At 33.9% G+C, this 20,112-nt stretch overlaps 3 protein-coding genes across 3 annotated transcripts in view; 2 read left to right on the top strand and 1 right to left on the bottom strand.

Annotated features, from left to right (window-relative positions):
- The first annotated feature begins 1,737 nt into the window (after positions 1-1,737).
- LOC108223902 (nuclear transcription factor Y subunit C-2) overlaps positions 1,738-20,112 on the top strand; it is a 75,282-nt gene continuing 56,907 nt past the window's right edge. Inside the window, exon 1 of the mRNA XM_017398361.2 lies at positions 1,738-1,748. The gene's annotated coding sequence lies outside the window, so the exon portion shown is untranslated. The remainder of the gene's footprint in view (positions 1,749-20,112) is intronic.
- On the top strand, positions 2,627-5,459 carry LOC108223638 (inosine-5'-monophosphate dehydrogenase 2). Its single transcript, XM_017397985.2, has 4 exons — positions 2,627-3,806; positions 4,227-4,406; positions 4,607-4,864; positions 5,047-5,459. Exons 1-4 carry the CDS (start codon positions 2,808-2,810, stop codon positions 5,116-5,118), a joined length of 1,509 nt encoding a protein of 502 aa, XP_017253474.1. The 5' UTR covers positions 2,627-2,807; the 3' UTR covers positions 5,119-5,459.
- LOC108219753 (terpene synthase 6, chloroplastic) lies at positions 6,420-17,232 on the bottom strand. Its single transcript, XM_017393260.2, has 14 exons — positions 16,950-17,232; positions 14,098-14,150; positions 13,719-14,004; positions 13,458-13,638; positions 12,935-13,152; positions 12,721-12,841; positions 9,985-10,082; positions 9,678-9,904; positions 9,463-9,575; positions 9,260-9,358; positions 8,709-8,924; positions 8,454-8,595; positions 7,057-7,302; positions 6,420-6,961 (listed from the first exon to the last, which is right to left on the bottom strand). The coding sequence occupies exons 1-14, from the start codon at positions 17,014-17,016 to the stop codon at positions 6,665-6,667; spliced, it is 2,364 nt and encodes a 787-aa protein (XP_017248749.1). The 5' UTR covers positions 17,017-17,232; the 3' UTR covers positions 6,420-6,664.

Here is a 20,112-nt window from a genome sequence, read left to right as displayed (position 1 = left end):
AACGTATTCGACCAGAAATGGATAACTCTCAAAGGGTTAAAACTTGTGGGAGATGCGGTCAAGAAGGTCACACAAGATGCAGTCGCAGTTGCCCACAACATGGACAATAATTTTAAAATAATTATGTTGCTGTATTTTAATTGTCAAGTTTAATTTTACCTAAAAGTTCCTATCATGTAATATTTATAATTATTGGATAATTAAGTTTAATATTAGATTTTCATTTATTTACATGTTCAAATAAATATTAGTTAATAATTTATAATTATTATGATCAATTAAGTAAAAGTAGAATCAATTTAATAAAAATAAAAAACTTAGGTGACCTATATGTAAAATGTATGTGTGCAAGTTTTTTGATTCATCACTTTTGTCCCCACGACTTGTAAGTGGGGTCCATTTAACCATTTAATTATTGTGGAATATGCAAAAGATGGGTAGTTTGGGATAAATTGAATGGGGTTGGGTAGATTGGGAGAAGAGAATGAGAAATGGGGCAGTCAGGGAAGAGATTCAGCTTCTAATTATGATAGAAAAACTCAAGTCCAATTTTTTAATTTAATTTTAGCAAATATTGATGGAAATTTATTTTTTTTCTCTAAACATGATTAAAAGGATAAGAAGTGTGAAAATAATAAATATGAAAGCATTTATATTTCATATTATAAGAACCTGAATATCACATTTTCTATATTTACAACATTCACTTAATTTAGTTAAAATTTTATAAGTTATATTGATGATGCCATCTATTAGACAAATATTGAATTTGTAGCAAATAATATAAAAATATATTAATAAAATATGAAAAGGTAACCAAAAGGTTTAGCCAACTAATTCTCATTGCTCTGAGTTCTGACGCTACACGATAAACCGCTACACGATCCAACATTATAAGAATGATTTTATATGAGCTTGGGCGTTATAAACTAACCTTGCATTATGCCGCGTTAGTTTTTTAAGATTTAAATGTGTTTTACTTATAGACTTGGGATGAAATAGAACCACATCGTATAGCGTTTTAGAAAATAATTTGTAAACATTACACTATATAACTTTATAAAGTGAGATTTAGGATCATATATTTTCGAACTTGATATTTTCCGGATTATATCGACTTATGAGTCACTAAATATATAATAATAAAAATAAAAATTATGTATGGGTTATTTAAGTTTCATGGGTAATTTTTATAAAAAATTAAAAAAATCAAATCAATGAAAAAAGTATCTCAAACTAGTTTCAAGTCGCTTTAGGTCAGTTCCCGACTTTAAATCGACTTCCAACTTACTATACAAATAGATATTTTTTCGGTTTAAAGTCGAAAATTATTCAACACTTAGAAATATAAACCCACAAACAAACTTGCTCTAAAACATAGACAAGTATTAAAAATTTAAACATGAATCATGCCATTATTTTTATGAAAAAAAGTTACAACTAAAGCCATCTTTGTCCAATTAACTGCATGTTTGGCACAAACCACTTCTTTTGATAAATAAGTAGTTTTATTTTCCTTGACCGTTTATGTAAAAAGACAGAAGCACTTTAAAAAAGTTGAAAAATATTGCGTCTCGACTTCTGTTTTTCTCGACCCGTTTGTGTAAAGAAGTAGAAGCACCTTTAAGAAGTTTGTGTAAAGAAGTGGAAGCACCTTTAAGAAGCTGAGAATACTAATCTCTCTCACAGCTTCTACTTCTTTTAATCTTTTCCAAACATTTTATTAACTTGTTTACCTCTCACTTCTATTCCACTTCTTAACTTTAAATAAGGAATCACTTTTTCTGAACTTAGCCAAACGGCCCATTATCTTTTCTTTCAGAATTTCAAGTTCTTCCAAACACTTTAATAATCCATCTTTTAATACACTTTTTTACTGGGTTAAATATCAAAGTGGTCACTGAATTAGAGGTTATATATCACTTTGCTCACTAATCTAATCGGGGTCTCATTTCAATCATTAAAGTCACAATAAATATCAATTAAGTACCTTCAAATTTTAGTTTAAGGAGTAAAAATATTATTTATAGAGTTTTACACATTATTTTTGAATACTACCACAACCAAGTAAAAGGTTATGACTTCTACTATTTATAATAATATATTTTGATTTTTTAAATTTTAATTAGGATGTGTTTTTAATTAAAAAAATGTATTAATATAATAAAAAATAAATAGTAAATAAAATTTAAAAAATCTAAATATATTATCATAAATAGTAGAAGTCATAATTTTTTACTTGGTTGTGGTAGTATTCAAAAATAATGTGTAAAACTCTATAAATAATATTTTTACTCCTTAAACTAAAATTTGAAAGTACTTAATTGATATTTATTGTGACTTTAATGATTGAAATGTGACCCTGATAAGATTAGTAAGCAAAATAATATATAACCTCTACTTCAGTGACCACTTTGATATTTAGCCCCCTTTTTTTTTTTGACAAATATGGCTTATAGCCTTACAAATGAGTATCTGTTCTACAAAACTCTCGGGGTGAGCCAGGGTCGAACCCAGGACCTGAGACGACAGAGGATAAGTTCTTTAGCCCCTTTTTTACTTTAATTAAAAAACACTAACTTCTGAATTTATCCAAACACTTGATAATCTCAGTCCTATGAAAAAGGGTTAGAAAACTCAACGCACCAGAAGAAAGCGATAGGAAACAAGTCAGCAACGCACCTAACCTATTCAACTCCACGTCAGCTGCACTACCCAATTCACATTTGTCTTCTTCTCCTCCCCAAATAAAAACACAGACCAACTCACAACTCCTCAGAACTCAAAACCCTAGCTTCTCTTCATCAATGGCCGCCGCTACTCAATTCGAAGATGGCTTCCCCGCTACAAAGCTTTTCAACCAAGGCTTCTCTTACACTTACGATGACGTCATCTTCCTCCCTCACTACATCGATTTCCCCACCGACTCCGTCCAACTCGCCACCAAACTCACTCGTAACCTCAATCTCTCCATTCCCTGTGTTGCCTCGCCTATGGACACGGTTACCGAGGCTTCCATGGCGGTGTCCATGGCGTCTCTAGGCGGTATTGGCATTGTTCACTCCAATAACTCCGCAGTTGAGCAAGCGAGCGTGGTTGAGTTCGCCAAAGCGCATCGTATTCCATTTGTTAATGACTGTGTCTTTGTGTCCCCGAATGATCATATTCAGTCTGTGGAGGAGTTTTGTGAGTCTCCGTGTGTTTTCGTTACGGAGACTGGGAATCGAAGCTCCAAGGTTTTAGGTGTGGTCAATAAGTTTGATTGGGAGAAATGTGGGGATAGGAGGAATGCCAGGGTTTCGGATTATATGGTTGAGTCGGTTGTCAATGTTCCGTCGACTTATAATTTTGATGATGTGGCAGGGTATTTGGCAGCCAAGAATTTGGATTATGTGCCTTTGGTTAGGAATGGGGAGGTTTTTGATATTGTTAGTGTTGGTGATGTGGAGAGGGTTAGGGGGTTTCCGAAGACGGGAGCATTACCTTCGTTGGGGAAGAATGGGGAGTTTTTGGTTGGGGCGTCGATTGGGACCAGGGAATCGGATAAGGAGAGGTTGGAGCATTTGGTCAAGGCTGGGGCTGATGTTATTGTGTTGGATAGTTCTCAAGGGAATTCCATTTATCAGATTGAGATGATTAAGTATGTGAAGAGGACTTATCCCGAGTTGGATTTGATTGGCGGGAATGTGGTGACGATGGCACAGGCACAGAATTTGATTCAGGCTGGAGTTGATGCCCTACGAGTTGGGATGGGTTCCGGTTCTATTTGTACTACCCAGGAAGTTTGTGCTGTTGGGCGTGGTCAGGTGATTGATTATAATGTTAATGAACTATGATTGTTGATTTAATTTGATATATGATATTACTTGATGAATTACTATTGTTTACTTTCGATATTAGATGCTTGAAGTTTTCAACCAAATTTTGTTTTTTTAGCTATGTTATTTTTGTTTTTTAGCTATGTTAAGTTTTGTTGCTAAGTAGTGAGTTGTACCAAGTAGGGGGCATGGTACAAAAAAGTATCTGATTCTTTACCCAATATCTAGCTGGTATTTTAGGCTTTTTGCACTAGGCTAGAGTGAAAAATGCTGCCTTGCTCAAAATTTATAGTTGTTTTGAAAGAATAAGGAGGGTCATTTATCACCAATCAGTTCTGCTTGATAATTTTGTGGTACCTTTAAATAGTTCTACATCTTTGTGCTTATTTTCTTTTGTTCTGCTTGTAGGCAACTGCTGTTTACAAGGTTGCCTCTATTGCTGAGCAAAGTGGTATACCTGTTATTGCCGACGGTGGAATTTCAAATTCTGGGCACATTGTCAAAGCTTTGACATTAGGGGCATCAACTGTGATGATGGGTAGCTTCTTGGCTGGAAGCCGTGAAGCTCCAGGAACTTATGAATATAAGGTGAGCAGTGTAGCAGCCATAACAACATATGGAGGATAGTAACTTCTGGCGCCACCGTGTTCAAATGATGCATGAGTTTTTACTAGAACAGAGTTTTTTTTTTTTTAATTGTAGCAGTTTCCTAAGTCACAAAAGTGAAATTTAAATCCTGTGCATGCTTGTTTTTGTATTAACTGTCTATATAAATTTTTCTACGCCAGAATGGTCATCGTGTCAAGAAATATCGAGGCATGGGGTCATTAGAAGCAATGACTAAAGGAAGTGATGCTCGATACTTGGGTGACACAAATAAATTGAAGATTGCGCAGGGGGTTGTTGGAGCAGTCGCAGACAAAGGTTCCGTCTCCAGATTTATTCCATACACGATGCATGCAGTGAAGCAGGGTTTTCAGGATCTTGGTGCTAGTTCTCTTGAATCTGCTCATAAACTTCTAAGATCAGGGGTTTTAAGGCTAGAGGTATAGTCCATGGTTTCTAACCTTAATTAACTTGTTGCTTTGAAATATTAAAATTACCGGCAGAAAACACATTCTCCCGCACACCCACCAAATAATTTTGAAAGAAAGGGGAACAACAAATGAGATAACTTTACTATTTCAAGCATTCAGGAAGTAAGTTCTTTCCTCTTTTAACTGAGCAGGTTCGAACAGGAGCTGCACAAACTGAAGGAGGAATTCATGGCTTGGTTTCATATGAAAAGAAGTCTTTCTGAAATTTCAAGTTTCCTGCTGGTTCCTTATGAAGTTAAATTCTTTTGGTCCTTGACACTTCAGTCTGCTGCCCCATATCGTATCATGTCGTTTAAGTATCCATACCACACTGAGTCGATTGTTCTGAACAAGTGAGAGAAGATATCTTTCTGGCCTGGCAATAGTATGAAGGATGTTTTGATATTATCCTTGTCTTTGCTGTAGAACTTGTTCTTTTCACCCTCCCTTGGGTCAAACACCAGATCTATAATAATAAAAGCTGTAACTTATGCAGCCTTAGCTTTTTTCGTTCGGTGTACAATGTACAATTGAAAGGAAAGAGCATTTCACCAGAGTTGATCAATATTTTTTTATCAGTAATATATAAAGTACGAGATGTATACATCCCAGTTTGAGCTAGATAATCTGATCGTATTTTTCAGTGTCATCTGATAGATGATCCTGATGTATCTGTAAATTAATCACATCCAAAGGCAATCTTGTTGTGCAATTTGAAATAGACTATTGACCTTTTGATATCCTAAGTATTAGAGCATCTTTGACGCTAAATTGGTTAGTTAAATTAATAGAAATTAATCATTACAGATGATGAAAAAGGTGTATTGTTTTAATGATATCATCTGTAATGAGTAGCTGTTATTCTAAAAGTAATAGTAATTTATTATTAGGTATCGAAATTTAGTTACCACTGCAGACTAAGAGGATCTCCGGGGCTTTCTAAATGAGCTCTTAATTTCAAATTTAAAGAGCAAATCAAAAATTAGAGTTCTAATGGGCTCTTTGAAACTCTTTAAAAATTTAAGATTTCATCATCTCTCCTCTCTTTTAAAGAGCATGTAGGAGCTCTTAACATTTTTTTCAAGAATATAATATTACTTTCCCTCCAATTTTACCACCAACATTTCTCTCTTTTTACTTTTCTCTCACATTTATATGAATTAAATATGAATAAGAGCAAGTATAAAGAGGAGTATTGGAGATGAAATCTTTTGTTGTCAAATTTAGTAAATGTCCTCGTTATGATTTATGGGTGCAGATATGGGAATTTATCAAGCCAAAACGTCAAGTTTATATTACTAACAAGAAATAGAAAGTTAAAAATGTGGTGGACTTCACTGCAAAAGTGTTTTGAAGTAGCATAGCAGCCAAGTGCTTTATAGGACATAACTTTCAATTTCATATAATCATCATTCAATTTCCCTTATCATTCGTTTGAGAACCTGTATTTTCATTTGAAATTCTGAATTTGAACAAATAATCTGTTTCAGAATATGAATTTGGATTTTATTTGAAATCCAGGACATTCAAATAATAGGACATTCAAATAATAGTATAAATCTGAAAATTTGAAATGACAACTCAAATTCTGTTATTTGAAATGAAATGCAGAATTCCAAACCCACTCTTAAACTATTTCATTTAATATTCTTCTACATAAATGTAGAGTTACGAACAACAGACCAAAAAGAAAAGAAAAGAAGAAAGCTATGCTCTTCACCAATGGGGTGTCGCTGTAGAATATCTGATGTTCTTTATACCTCATTATGACTATACTCGGGTAATAGGTTTGTATAGAATGTCCTTCACAGCCCCAAACATGTCCTCTGAGGTAAATCCATCATCCTTTATGTAGAACTGGTGAACCACTCTGCACATTTTCCAGAACAAGTCTTTGCAAGCTCTGGGAACCACGCTGTCTTTTTCTTGCAAAACTAATTGCAGTAATTCTCTCCTATTTATTTCAATTGCACACTTTATCTCATTAATAGCATCTTCTTCAGTAGTAGCATCGGTGTGAATCATGTACAAGGAAACTGCATTCAGTTTACCTTCCTTCGATTCTCTCTGCAAGCAACACATTGACAACATATTCGTCTAGTACAAGAAAAGCAAGATAAACGAATAAGTTTTATCACACAAAATATGACTATTTTATGTACCTTAAAGCTCTGGATATCATTGAGAAGACGCCCACAAGTGCTCATTAGCTTGAAAAGGCTACGGAGTTCCCCATTTTGAACAACGTTCTCTGATAGCTCAGGGCCAATTAGGTAGACAGTTGGGAGAACAATCGGTCCCAAGGCAAATGATATGAAACCATTTGACATATATTCATCTAACTTCGGCACATAACTGTCTCTGGTCCATTCAGCTTCCTTTAACATGGAATTAAGCAATTCCAGCCACTGCAAGGCCCACATTATCAAAAGGTTGGATTACCATTATAAGGCCAGAGAAAAATCTACCTGGGCTCTAAGAAAAATAATTGTGCCTGCTATATATATAATGAAGTTATCGAAAAGATCTTGAAAATCAACTTAGAGATATGCTCCAGACAACAGGCCAAAGCCATAAAAACTGCATGCAACTTAATAAAGGTAAAACATTACATGGGATACAGAAATATGTACAACTTAATTCACAATACAGATATTTTCTGATGATTGGGAGCCAAGGTCAAGAATAATAGCAAGATCTTCCTACTGAATGCTTGTAAAACTAGGGTGCTTCAAAATTAAGCCAAGAGTGAACATGGTCAGAATGCAATTATAAAAAATATAAATATTGCAGATCAAGATAGCAGATAATATCAACTTAGAACTTTTGGCTACATACAGTATAAGATAATTTATACAGTTAAGAGGAGTAGCTTACTTCCAGGGAGATAATTGCTAACCACACACACAAGTACTGATTAAATTGCGAACCCAAGATATATTCAAAACAGATTTTTACATTAACATAGAGAAGTTCGATTATTTTATAGTAAAGAATATAAGATGTTGTATCAACTACATGCATAACCACTCTAATCTGATGCGATGAAGATGAAGTTAATAAATGACAAGAATCTGATTTTAGATCAAGAGCATCTGCACAGTGAAACTTCCTTTCCTGGTCTGTAAACTAAATAAACCTTAAATGATGATGTACAATAAAAGCTATGAAAGATGTTTGAATTGTCCGTCTTATTCTAGTACACACACACACACACATAACAAAACGGCACACAGGACCAGTTTGACCAAATCATTTGTTGTACAACATAGTAGATTTATATTCTGCAAACACTACCGCTCAATATTACTGTCTGTAAGTAACCTGTTACCATTATTTAGCAGGTTTTGTTGCATTCTCATTGCTGGTGCTGTTTCGGATATAACTTAAATGACTTGTGGAGTAAAAAAGATACGTCAGAATTATTGCCTTTACCATTAACTATTCAAAAGTACAGAAATGAAATGGCAAGTTTCTTTCTGACAGCTAATATATATTACTTTTACACAACTTGAATTAGAGAGCAAGATAGATATGGAAACAGTTAAGTTTATCTTACAATTTCAATGATGTGAGTCGTCACATGCCACGCTTGCCGTTTAAATGCACTTTCCCCGATCTCACAGATAGTATGGTGAAGAGCTGAAAATATGATACGAACATGCTCAGAGCAGCATTCAGTTTCTTCATTAACGTCCCATCTGTTGATCATGTGAATTGCACTACTACTTTAGTTTCTATAAACACAACACTGAGTATACAATGAAATTGCAGAAGGTTATGCTGATTTAAATAATATAGAGGAGACGGATACTTTTCAACCAACTGAATTAGGTTCAAGAGTTCCTCTATGGAACCTCCAACGTCGAAGAAGTCATCAACCACAGTAGTAAGGATGCCATTTTTTGCCCATGCCATGCGTGCATCACTTAGTTCAGGAGAAAAAAGGGTAGCCGCAGCAGAAAAGTAACAGTATGCTGTCTTTTGGCGGGCAAACTTTAGCTTGTCCAAGCTACTTTCTATTACCCAACTGCAAGTATAGGATATATCATGCATTTTATAGCAATGAGTCGCATACTTAAATGCAGGAAAAGGACGTGATGCATCATTCTGATGAGGTTCTTGACTAAAGTCCTAACAGAATTTTGTTCTTATTAAAAAAGGATTTTGCAAATTTAGTCAACAACACAAAAAAATATGGAACTCAACAATCTGCCATCAGACATGCATAGACTGATATTTTGATACTTATATTTGAGGCAATTTTGTAAAATAGTGACCGAAACTTTGACCATGTCCACATAAAATTTCTTTTAACAATCTGGTGCATGTGAGCATTCCTGGAGCTGTAAATTACATACATACCTCTCAAGTAGTTTGAGTTCTTTCTGTTGTATAGACTGACAAACATTGAAGTCTTCCACTGCAAGCCTTACATATTCGGCATTGCTGATATTTGGTGAACTAGCATAGCAATGATAAAAGAGACAAAAAAGGCTTAGTAATGAAGATAGTTCCACTACACGTTTCTCAACTGAGATGATATATACTTTATAAAAGTAAATTACCTGTAAGAAGTTTTTAGAATTTTTATACTATCTGCTTCATACTGCTCGATATTTCTTCTGTTGACCATTCGTTCAAGATTTGAATGGAAAGGAAACTTCAATGCATCATGCACCTGAAATAATTTATTATAACTAACTGTCAATTGTTGGATAATAATCATAAATATATTACTTAAAAAGAGCTTGTCTGTACCCCATATATTGCAAAAAAATACCTCTTGAAAGATTATTCGAGCACATCTATCTAAATGAACAGATCCATTAGACAATTTATGTTCCAGGAAACGATTAGACCATGAATTTTGTTTCTCCAAAGCTGATTCATTTGAATATATAATTGCCTCTGATGCTCTATACAACTGGAGGGCTTCATTTGTGTCCTTTAAGTTCTCACCAAGAGAATTGAGGTAGCACTCTTCTTTAGCAATCCGAGTTAATTTATCTACATAACATATCAGGCTTTGTATAATGTTGATATATTCAACTGTCATAGATCGCATCTTCTTCAAACTTTACACTAACCTGACAAGACATTATATCCATTCATTCGTAATATTCGAAATGCTAAGGCACAAGTGTCAACATCCATGAATATCTCTTCATCATCCTGCAGCCAGCAACTGTGTTTTGACTAGTGTCACGGTGTTGAATATATCACATTACAATCTTTAAGAATTTATAACATTAAGCATTTAAAGACTAACTATTGATCAAACCATGAGGTCCATGACAGGAGTCAAGATACATAGTGTGCCTGTTTGCGGTGTTGAATATGTTGGTCAAGACACTTACAAGCACAAAGTCCTAAAATAATTCTTTTGATATTCTCGCCTTCATTGTTTATACAGTAGTAAGCTTTTAAGTAGAAAAGTAGGGAGTAGTTGTTCACTGCTTATTCCATATACTCATGCGTGATTTCAAAATCGCCATTACCCTCTACTCTCTTTATCCTTCTGTTAAATATGTAAATTATATGTGGCATAAGGTAAGAACTAAGAATTAAGACAAACAACTAATATGGAGCGGAAAAGGAGGGTCCCTAGTGACTCAATTTCAAGAGCAAGGAAATTACAGGTTTTTGCTAATTTGGACTCTATTTGTATATTACAATTATGAATTGCAGCCTGTATTTTTTTTGGGGGGTTAAGTGGAGATATGAACCCGAGATAATCATGTCGGAGGACATGTGGACATACGAAAACATAGTAAATGTGTAAACATAGTAAACACACTTTCCAGGTATGGGATTTCAGTAGGGTTTCATGTCAACAAGCCATGTGTGCATTATGTTCATAGTAAACAAAGATCCTTTTACATAAATTTCACACTGGTATCATAAGGAGTTGCCAAGTATTGATAAATCATCAACTATATTATTAGTTCATCTTCTCTCTCATCCAGATCACTCTTCACAACCTTTTTTCAAAATACACTCCAATAGATGATAACTACATAAGTTGTGGCCCCCCTACACTCTAATAATAAACTACATAATGAAATGTGAAATTATAAAATTGGGTAAAGCTAAGCATATGTATCTAGCTAAATAGGAAAGTTGCCAAATTATGGCAACCTTGTTAGGCAATCTCTTAGTTACAAGGATCGCGGGGCGTGGCCATGTATTGCAAACCAGTTTATTCATTCCTGATCTGGGAACAAATGCGAACTGAAATGCTTCCAGTGACAACCTGTAAGAACACTTGTAGTTCTTGACTTCTTGTTTTATATGGCAGCAATCTTTGTCTCTGTAACTGTAATGTAATTGTGTTGGAGAGTATTGTAGGTGTTTGCAGGAGTGAAGAAGAAAAGAACCAGTTAAAAACTAAAGGGAAGAAGACAATGTAGATGTAGACAAAAATACAAATATCAAAGTTACTTTTTTTCGAATAAAAGTTTTTATATAATTTATTTTCCTTGTATATTTGTATAAATATAAAAAGAAACTATTATATTTATATCGTATAAGCCTTCCGCCGAACCCAAGCTTTCCATGGTATAGGAAATATTCAGGACAACCTATCATGAATCCTTTTTGTATCACATTTCAAATCGAACTCCGTCCTATGTAACTATGCTTCAGAACCAAGAGTGCCATGCCACATAAGTATTGGCAACCCCTATCGGAGATGCTCCAAGGATACATTTTAGGCAACTTATACATGGAATATTTAACCATTATGGGGGACGAAACTATGGCACTGTGAGAAATATCAACTAATCCCCTGGGAAGACCAAAAAGAAGAGGGTATAAGCCGATAATGAGCAAAGGCCGAGTTCAAAGAGGGTATAAGCCGAGAATGAACAAAGGCCAAGTTCGCCAACAAGGATGACAAGGAAGGGAAAAATGTATGCATGTTACAGTTGTAAGCAACAAAGATACAACTCAAGATATAGTCCAACTATAAGTTGAATATTAGAAATTTAGAATCAATAGTTCTAAAATTGAGTTCATATATGTCTATATATATAATATCTAATTACTTAAAATTCAAATAATTGTTTTTCTCTATTTCTAACAACACCAATCAAATTCAGTTAACCTCCTGGAACATCACAAGTAAACATTGCTCATGAAAATCCTAGTCATGTAAGATGTTATCCAAAATATATTACTCATTTAAAAAAGATAGATACACTAATTCCTTGTGTTTATTAATAATAGTTTCAAGCAGAGAACAACTCATCTCCTCATTTTGAGACCACTGAGGTGAATGAATAAAGTGGAACCACACAAAAACGAACAATGAAACAAATGAGACAAGCATCCAGATCAGCTGCATTTGGATACAGTGAATAGATATTCAGGAGTCGGCGTTCTCTATGATGAAAAAACTGATGCTATGAGGTTTGATGTACGCAATTTTTTTTGGTTAAAATTTGGGGTGGTATAATCCGAAACAACCCAAAACCCTACACGAACCAGACTCAAAAAATACAAATTATACTTGTATGTGCACTTTCAGATGTAGAACAGTAGTGAGTAGGGGTCATCTACTCTTACAGTCTTATATTGTACTTTAGACTGTTTATATCATGATTGCTAGATTCAACTTCTCAAAATTGATATAAATTACAATGTATCAAACAACTAACTAGCATATAATTTGAACTATACATATAGTGAAAGACCTTTATTTTATTGCTAAGTCTAACAAAAAAAACTTAGTTCTACATAACTAAATTTCAATTCTAGAGGTAAACATTAAATTAAACCAAACACCATGTACATATCCTTGCAGTCAGAACTCAGAAGATTACCTGTATGCTTCGTCCAACACACTTCTGATTTCCTGCTTAAAATGTCGATCAATTCCCAACCTTTCAAGAGTGTCAACCATGCAGAGATGAGCATATATATCTATAGGATAAACTGTTGGAACTGAATAGTGCAAAAACAAGAGTTAATACTGTTTTTATAGCAAGGAAATACGGGTGTGAGACACATATTAACACAAAGATATGAACATGTTACCTGCATTCCCGAACTTCTCCAAAAGATGGGAAAGGTAATTAAGACAACCAGTATTTTGAATGTGATTCAAATAAGCAGCTGTTGTCGAAGGTGAATTAAACAGTGACCCGTTCTTCCTCTGATATTTGATAACCATGTCCCAGTTCTGTAAATTTCCCATTCCTTCTGAAAGATATGCCAAATAGGCTTCACTCTCTGGTGAATTTCTCTCAGAGCATCTACCAAAATACAATAGATGAGGTTAAACATTCTATTTTCTCATGATTGACTTTCTATTTTCCTTTGCAAACTTTTGAAAATCATTACGTACTAAAGGCGTAGAGGGAGAGATATATACACATATTTATAGCTAAAATATCTAAAAAAACTTGTTTAAATTGATGCAACTCTTCACCACACTTCTACCAGCTTTTTCCCAACTTTTGTACTAAATATTTATCAATTTATATTTAACAGAGTTACTATCTTCATACTATAGGAGAACACAATAGGTTGTGTCAACCCTGAAATGAGTAGCATATACCTTTTGATTTCCTGGGCCTTCTTATTCAACACTGTGTTTAATAATGTTTGTTCTACAGGAAGCTTTAAGCCTAAATCATTAGCATACTCCAGCATTCCAGGAAAAATGATGTCAAAACCGATTGGTGAACTCTGATTGTTGTCAGTCACAGATGCAAAATTTGACTTGAGAAAACGCAAACCTACAATGAGCAACCACTACCTTTATGGTAAACATTGAAGAGATATTAAGGTCACAAATTAAGGAACGAAAAGCAAATACCTTTGTTGATATGTTCTTCGCCAACATCCCATCGCTTTAGTGCAAGAACGCATGCCAATGTGGATGACAAATCATCTTTGAGCAATCGGACACTCTGCTGAGGAAGACCCCAGGAGCCATCCTTAAGTTGATTTTCCAATATCCAATCCACACAACCCGAGAAACAAGGGGCGTGGGAATAATGAGGAGAAGGAACCATTGCTACCCAAGCCGTGTCATAAGCTGAAACTGATAATTCGACCTTTCTAAAAAGCCTCCTAATTCGTTCTTTGCTCTCTTCAATGACCTACATATAGTTTCAGAATTTTAAATGAACTTACCAACATAGAGGACATTGTAAAATGAAATAAATTATTAAACTGGTTGGTAGGAATCATACTAAGACATCAGAGTTAACTCTTGCAGAACGTTTAAATCCAGACTCCAGTGAGGCTGCACATAGATTTAGTACATAAGTATTTTAATTACAACAAACCTGAATCGAATGACTCAAGTAACATAATATGTTATAAACATTAATATAGATTTTTGCCACGTTATAATATAGATAGAATATTGAGAAAACGATACCAAATCAGTTAACATGAAATGAATATTCTAAAAGGAGTGTTAGCTACTTTATGTAGTCTTCGAAGAATGAGCAACAGATAATAGATTTAGTATCTGAAGTTTCAATACCCAAGGGTTACTTAATGTTCTTTACCAGTTCTCCTAAAACCTAGAGGAGGGCTTACTTAAAACCTAGAGAACTTACCGGGATCATATTATATTTCTAACATTCTCCCTTGACCCTCGCTTGAAAAGCCCATATTTGGGTCGAAGAGTTCAGTGAACTCTGATACCATTATGTAACTATCTAAAACCATACAATGCATGAATCAGGGCTTAACATGATTATATTATATTCTTACACTCCCGCTCACTCAAAACAGCTAGTTAAGTAATCGGTGGCGGTCTATCTAAAACCTTATTGGGAAGCATGATTTTTTATATTCTTGCAATCCCCTAACTCAACAACGTAGCTGAAGCAATAATTTGCCTTCATAACCATAATAATTGTGGGAATATTGGGGGTAACTGAACTATGATACTACTATACTACCATGTTAAGTAATCAACTCATCTAAAACCTTATACCATCTCAAATCCATAAGACCAAAATAATACTTACACTATTAGAGCATCTCTAATAGGCTATTCAAATAAGCTCTTAACTCTAAATTTAAAGAAGATGTGAAGAAATAGTGCTCCAATGGGCTCCTAGTGGCTCTTTAAAATTTTAGAGTTTCTTCTATGTCCTCTCTTTTAAAGAACATCTAGGTGCTCTTAACTTATAATCATTGAATATAATATCCACTTCCTTCTAATTCTATTCATTAATCTCTCATTCTCTCTCTAACTTTTCTCTCAAATAATAATAAAATATGAATAGAGAGCAAGTATAAAAGTAGGGTTGGAATTGTCATGATATTCAATGTATTAACTTGTTAGGAGCCATATATTATATTATTTTTAAGAAAATGATTTAAGAGCACCATTGGAGATGCTCTTATAGTGTAAAAGTTACATTATCCACAAAACCAACTCCTAACTCATTTAGACTATATATTAACTATTTTTTTTTTGTCTATAAGAAGACATATCTATCTAATCTTTTCCAAAGTAATTGTTTTGCAAATGTCATACGATATATATGGGATATGGAGGGAGTAAATAAGTTTTATTAGCAAAACGAGGGCATACTTGCAACTTTAAAATATTAATTTAGCTTAAATCATACACCACATTATAGTGTTGGATTGGAGTAGGTTTTACACCAAAACTTGCCCTATTTTAGTGTTTCGGTGTTGGATTGGAGATGCTGTTTTAGGTGTGACGAAGAGGATTCAACCGGATCATATATTATATTTTAACACCCCCATGCTTGACCTCCAATACCATCTTTAGTTGATGCCATATTAGCGCTTAGAGTAGATTATGGTCAGAGTATTAGGGGTGTTCGCGGTGCGGGCGGTGCGGTTTTTTCCTACAACCGCGAACCAACCCGCGCATGCGGTTTGAGAAAAATCATAAACCACAACCGCACCGCGTAATATAAAAACCGCGTAAACCACACCACAAAATTGCGGTGCGGTGTGGTGCGGTTCATGCGGTTTGCGTGGTTTAGACATTCAAAATATTTATACTTTTGAATGACAATATAAATATAATTTTAAACTATACGTATTTAAAATAATATACACACACACAAATTAGGAGTTAAGGATACTCATCAAAAGAAATGTAAACTAAAATATGAAAATGATAATGATAGAGATGAAAAGATTTCAACACTAACAAGTTATTTCATAGAAAGCAAATATAATTATAATATTTAATTTGTCGTCTTAGAACTAATCTTAATTTGTATTAAAAAATTATTAAAATTAAGTTGAGTAAATTGAACATATATACACACACATATGAGATAACATCATAATAAATAATCTATATATATAATATAAATATTTGTAATTATATGTGATATATTTTTATATATTAGAATAAAGCGGTGCAGTGCGGTTTGAACCGCGTTTGTATAATATCAAACCGCAACCCGCACCGCACCGCGCGGTTTGTTAAAATTTCAACCCGCAACCGCACCACGAAAAAGAAAAACCGCATTTTGCGGTGTGGTGCGGAGCGGTGTGGGCGGTTTGATGAACACCCCTACAGAGTATCATGACCCAACAAATTTGTACATTCAGACCAAAAGTTTTATAATTTGATTAAAACATGGGGAATAGAAGAATGGATAACTTGGTTAAATAAACAAAGATCCCAAGGCATATCATAGTTAGTCCCATTTTCATTAGGCCCTTTTTCCTTCCTGTATAATTACTCTTCTCGACGAATATGGTGTGCCCAATTAGCAAAATTGATCAAGAAGTACATAAACTTTCATAATTGAATTATGTATGCACTTATCCCAAACTTTGATCCTTACAACTAACTCCGAAAGGTTTTAGGCATTCTTTAATCGTAAGCTTAACTTGATTAATCATCAAGCTTATACATAATTTGTCACTGATAATGCATACCCATGTAGCACAGACAGGAAACAAAAATGAAATATCACAGTTATGTTTTGTAATGCAAAAAAACCAGATGATTCACGTTGTACAACCTTAAACACGCACATTTATGTAGAAAGAAAAACAAAGGTAAAGATTTAAATACATATATACATACCCGAGCAAGAAGGAACAAGGGGTTTATGGCGGCTAAGTATGTAAGAATTTGGGTGAAAGACAGACATGTTGAAGCTGCTAAAGAAAAGCCACTACCACTTTTGCTTTTGATCTTTTTCTCTTCTTGTCCTAAAACGAACTCGAACACATATATACTATATAGTGGCCGAGGAATCAATTTGCTGAAAAGATACGGTTTACATTTGGAAGAGAAAACGCATTTCAGGACAACTAACTAAAAAACAAACCAACCAAAATGCCGGTTCAATTCAATGCTGCTTTGAGTTGGTTTTGTAATATTACCAGTGAAAGTAATACAGTAATGATAAGGTATATTCGGATTCTAACAGATTTTTTTTTTATTCTTAGTTCTATCTATTTTAAATTCTAAATAATATATTCAACTTTTAGAATATTTTATAAGTATGTCTATCTTGTTTCTATAGCAGCCGTAGGAGAGCTTTCATCCGGATCAATTGATTTCTTTGATTTATTGTTAACGGTATATTCCATTGAGATTTTATAGGATTTTTTTTCATTCATGAAATCTGAGGGTATTCAACTGGAATAGTTTAAAATTAATTAAAATCTTGGATTATTCAATTGAGATTTAAATTATGTTTTAAAATCTGGTGGTATTCAATCAGGATTTTAAATTATGCTTTAAAATCCGATGATATTCAATTGTGATCGTTTAAAATCCATTAAAATCCGATGGTATTCAAATAATGATGGATTTTTTTGGATTTCATAAAATGATAGATTTTGTGAGATTTCTCAGTACTTCTCGACTTTTTACACAAACGGTTGAGCAAGTACTTCTAACTTATAACACCAACTTATAACACCAGAAGCCGGGTTTAAAAGCCCGGACCAAACACCTATAGAAGTCGGCTTTAAGCCAAAAGCTGACTTAAAGTCACAAGTTAGTTTGATGTACTTTTTTCCATGACTTAATTTCATCTGAATTAAGTCACTCGAAAAATTAAGTCACCAAAAAAGCAACTCAAACTAATTTCTAGTTTTAAGTGGTTTATTTCTAACTCTAAAACCGCCTTCTAACTTATTAAACAAACATACATTTTTGAGTTTAATAAGTCAGAAATGACTTAAAGTCCGGGTTTTAAACCCGACATGCTCGAGGTATCTCCTCTCTTTTCGGCCATGTTGAAGGAATTGTTAGATGACGACACTAATCAATGTAAATATAATTATTTTTATATTAGTTATATAATAAGATGCATAGAATTAAAATTAAGTATAATTTATGAAATTTTTAGTTTAATCAATTATAATTCTCAGAGTAAAAAATAAACTTAAATAAAAAGTCAACGTAAACCAATGCACTTCCATAAAATATAAAAAGTGCGGAAATTTATAGCCTAAATAATCAAGTTTAGAAGAATATTTGTGAAAATATTGTCAGTTTTTAAAACAAATTGTGAAAATACTATGTTTCTGAAAATATTTGCAAAAATACGGTGGTTGCATATGCAATCATGCCCGCAACTGCTAGCAACCATATAGGCAACCAAAAATGCAACTTTGAAAAAATCTTTTGAAAATTATATATATTTGCATAATAAATTGCAACTAGTTGCAAGGCAGAAAAACACCCTTGGGGCCAATTCTAATATGAACATTGCAACCTAAAAACCAAGTAGAACAACAAATTATAAATCAACTCAAAAACAATCAATTAAAATAAACATATCGACGCGCATTCAATTCCCCAAACCCCATTTGTTGATTTGAATTTTTGAGCCGAACTTACATTCACAGAGAAAGAACTAGAGCTTTGAATCGGTGTTCAAGAGGGAGAAGAATCTCTTTGATGTGCAGGAAAAAGCTGTGATTTCTGATGGGGTCAAGAACGAGAGAATGCTGAGTTGGACATATTCGGAGAAGTCGAAGAATGGGATTGAAACAGCGTTATTCGAGTGTTCATTTTGATTTTCTGACAGGTTATTCAGGTGGTTTATTTTATAAATGAGTGTGTATAATGACGACGTTAATGCATTGTTTAAGCAGCTAAAAGTTAGATTTGTGATGGTAGGTGATAACTCCATCAAAACAGCATACGCCGCCGAATAAGAGAAGGGAAGCCTGTGGATGGGATGACGTTTGTGGTATTAGAGCTAGGGGTGAGCATAACCGGATATCCGGTCCGGTTATAAATTATAAACCGGATATCCGGTTTTTCGGATCACTAAAAATCTATTCCGGTTCCGGTTTAACCGGATATCCGGATATTTGGATATCCTCTTGAATCGGATCGGAAAACAGACTATCCAGATCCGATTGATACCCACTTCTTTTGTAACTAATATTAAAAAACACTTTTATAACATAATTAATAAACCCTAGTTTTCTTTTTCTCTCTTTTCTCTCTAGCCGCCTCCCTCTTTCATCTCGACGGGGCTTCCATCGGTTTTTCGGTGGAAAACCCCAAATTTTTCCGTTTGATTGCTACTTCTTTTCATTGATTTCTTAATAAATCTTCCTTTTCGGAGAAAGTTTTCTTAGATCTATATCACCGAAACTTTCGATTTTTGTTCTCATTCGCTTTCAGAGGCCTTTTTGGATTTATGGGTGGATCGAGTATCTTCTAAGCGTCGTGGTGCAGATCTAATTGTTTTAGTTTGTTTTGATTATAGTTTGATTTCTCTCCCTTGTGAGAGTGTGTGATTTTTTTCTCTTTTTGTGAGAGTGGTTTGGATTCATCGATAAAAGCCTTTCGGGAATTGCATTTGTGATTGATAGCTCAAATGGAATTTTTGGAAAAGATGGTGAACACAGAGCAAGGATCTATACATGTACCATCGTCAATTTCAACATCGCTTATTTGTCTCATCTTGGGTGTGAAGACAGACATATTAATTTTTTCTATGTTTGTTCGACTCGATCATTCTTGTAGATGCCGTATGACTATTATTTATTGAATTATCTCATTTTCTTCAAAAAAAAAAAAAACTTCTATAACATGTTATGTGATACTTTTAATAGTAAAATGCTAAATAGATTCATCTCAATATTTGATAAGTATAATACAATATTATGCAATGATAATAAAATACAATAACTAATTTCTGGTCTAAGTGAATACATACTAAAGCCCGAATATAATAATAATAATAATAATAATAATAATAATAATAATAATA

Source organism: Daucus carota, chromosome 5 (genome assembly GCF_001625215.2).
Source record: "Daucus carota subsp. sativus chromosome 5, DH1 v3.0, whole genome shotgun sequence".
Taxonomy (NCBI): domain Eukaryota; kingdom Viridiplantae; phylum Streptophyta; class Magnoliopsida; order Apiales; family Apiaceae; genus Daucus; species Daucus carota.
Note: the sequence above shows the minus strand (reverse complement) of the source record. Positions and strands in the feature narration are given on the sequence as shown.

Excerpts from the sequence above, each read along its gene's own strand:
- LOC108219753 (XM_017393260.2), bottom strand. The coding sequence starts at position 17,016 with ATGTCTGTCTTTCACCCAAATTCTTACATACTTAGCCGCCATAAACCC. Across the intron at positions 9,576-9,677 it reads CTCGAATAATCTTTCAAGAG|GTGCATGATGCATTGAAGTT; the intron begins GTATTTTTTTGC and ends AAATTATTTCAG. Across the intron at positions 8,925-9,259 it reads GAACTCAAACTACTTGAGAG|TTGGGTAATAGAAAGTAGCT; the intron begins GTATGTATGTAA and ends CTATACTTGCAG.
- LOC108223638 (XM_017397985.2), top strand. The coding sequence starts at position 2,808 with ATGGCCGCCGCTACTCAATTCGAAGATGGCTTCCCCGCTACAAAGCTT. Across the intron at positions 4,407-4,606 it reads CAGGAACTTATGAATATAAG|AATGGTCATCGTGTCAAGAA; the intron begins GTGAGCAGTGTA and ends TTTCTACGCCAG. Across the intron at positions 4,865-5,046 it reads CAGGGGTTTTAAGGCTAGAG|GTTCGAACAGGAGCTGCACA; the intron begins GTATAGTCCATG and ends TTAACTGAGCAG.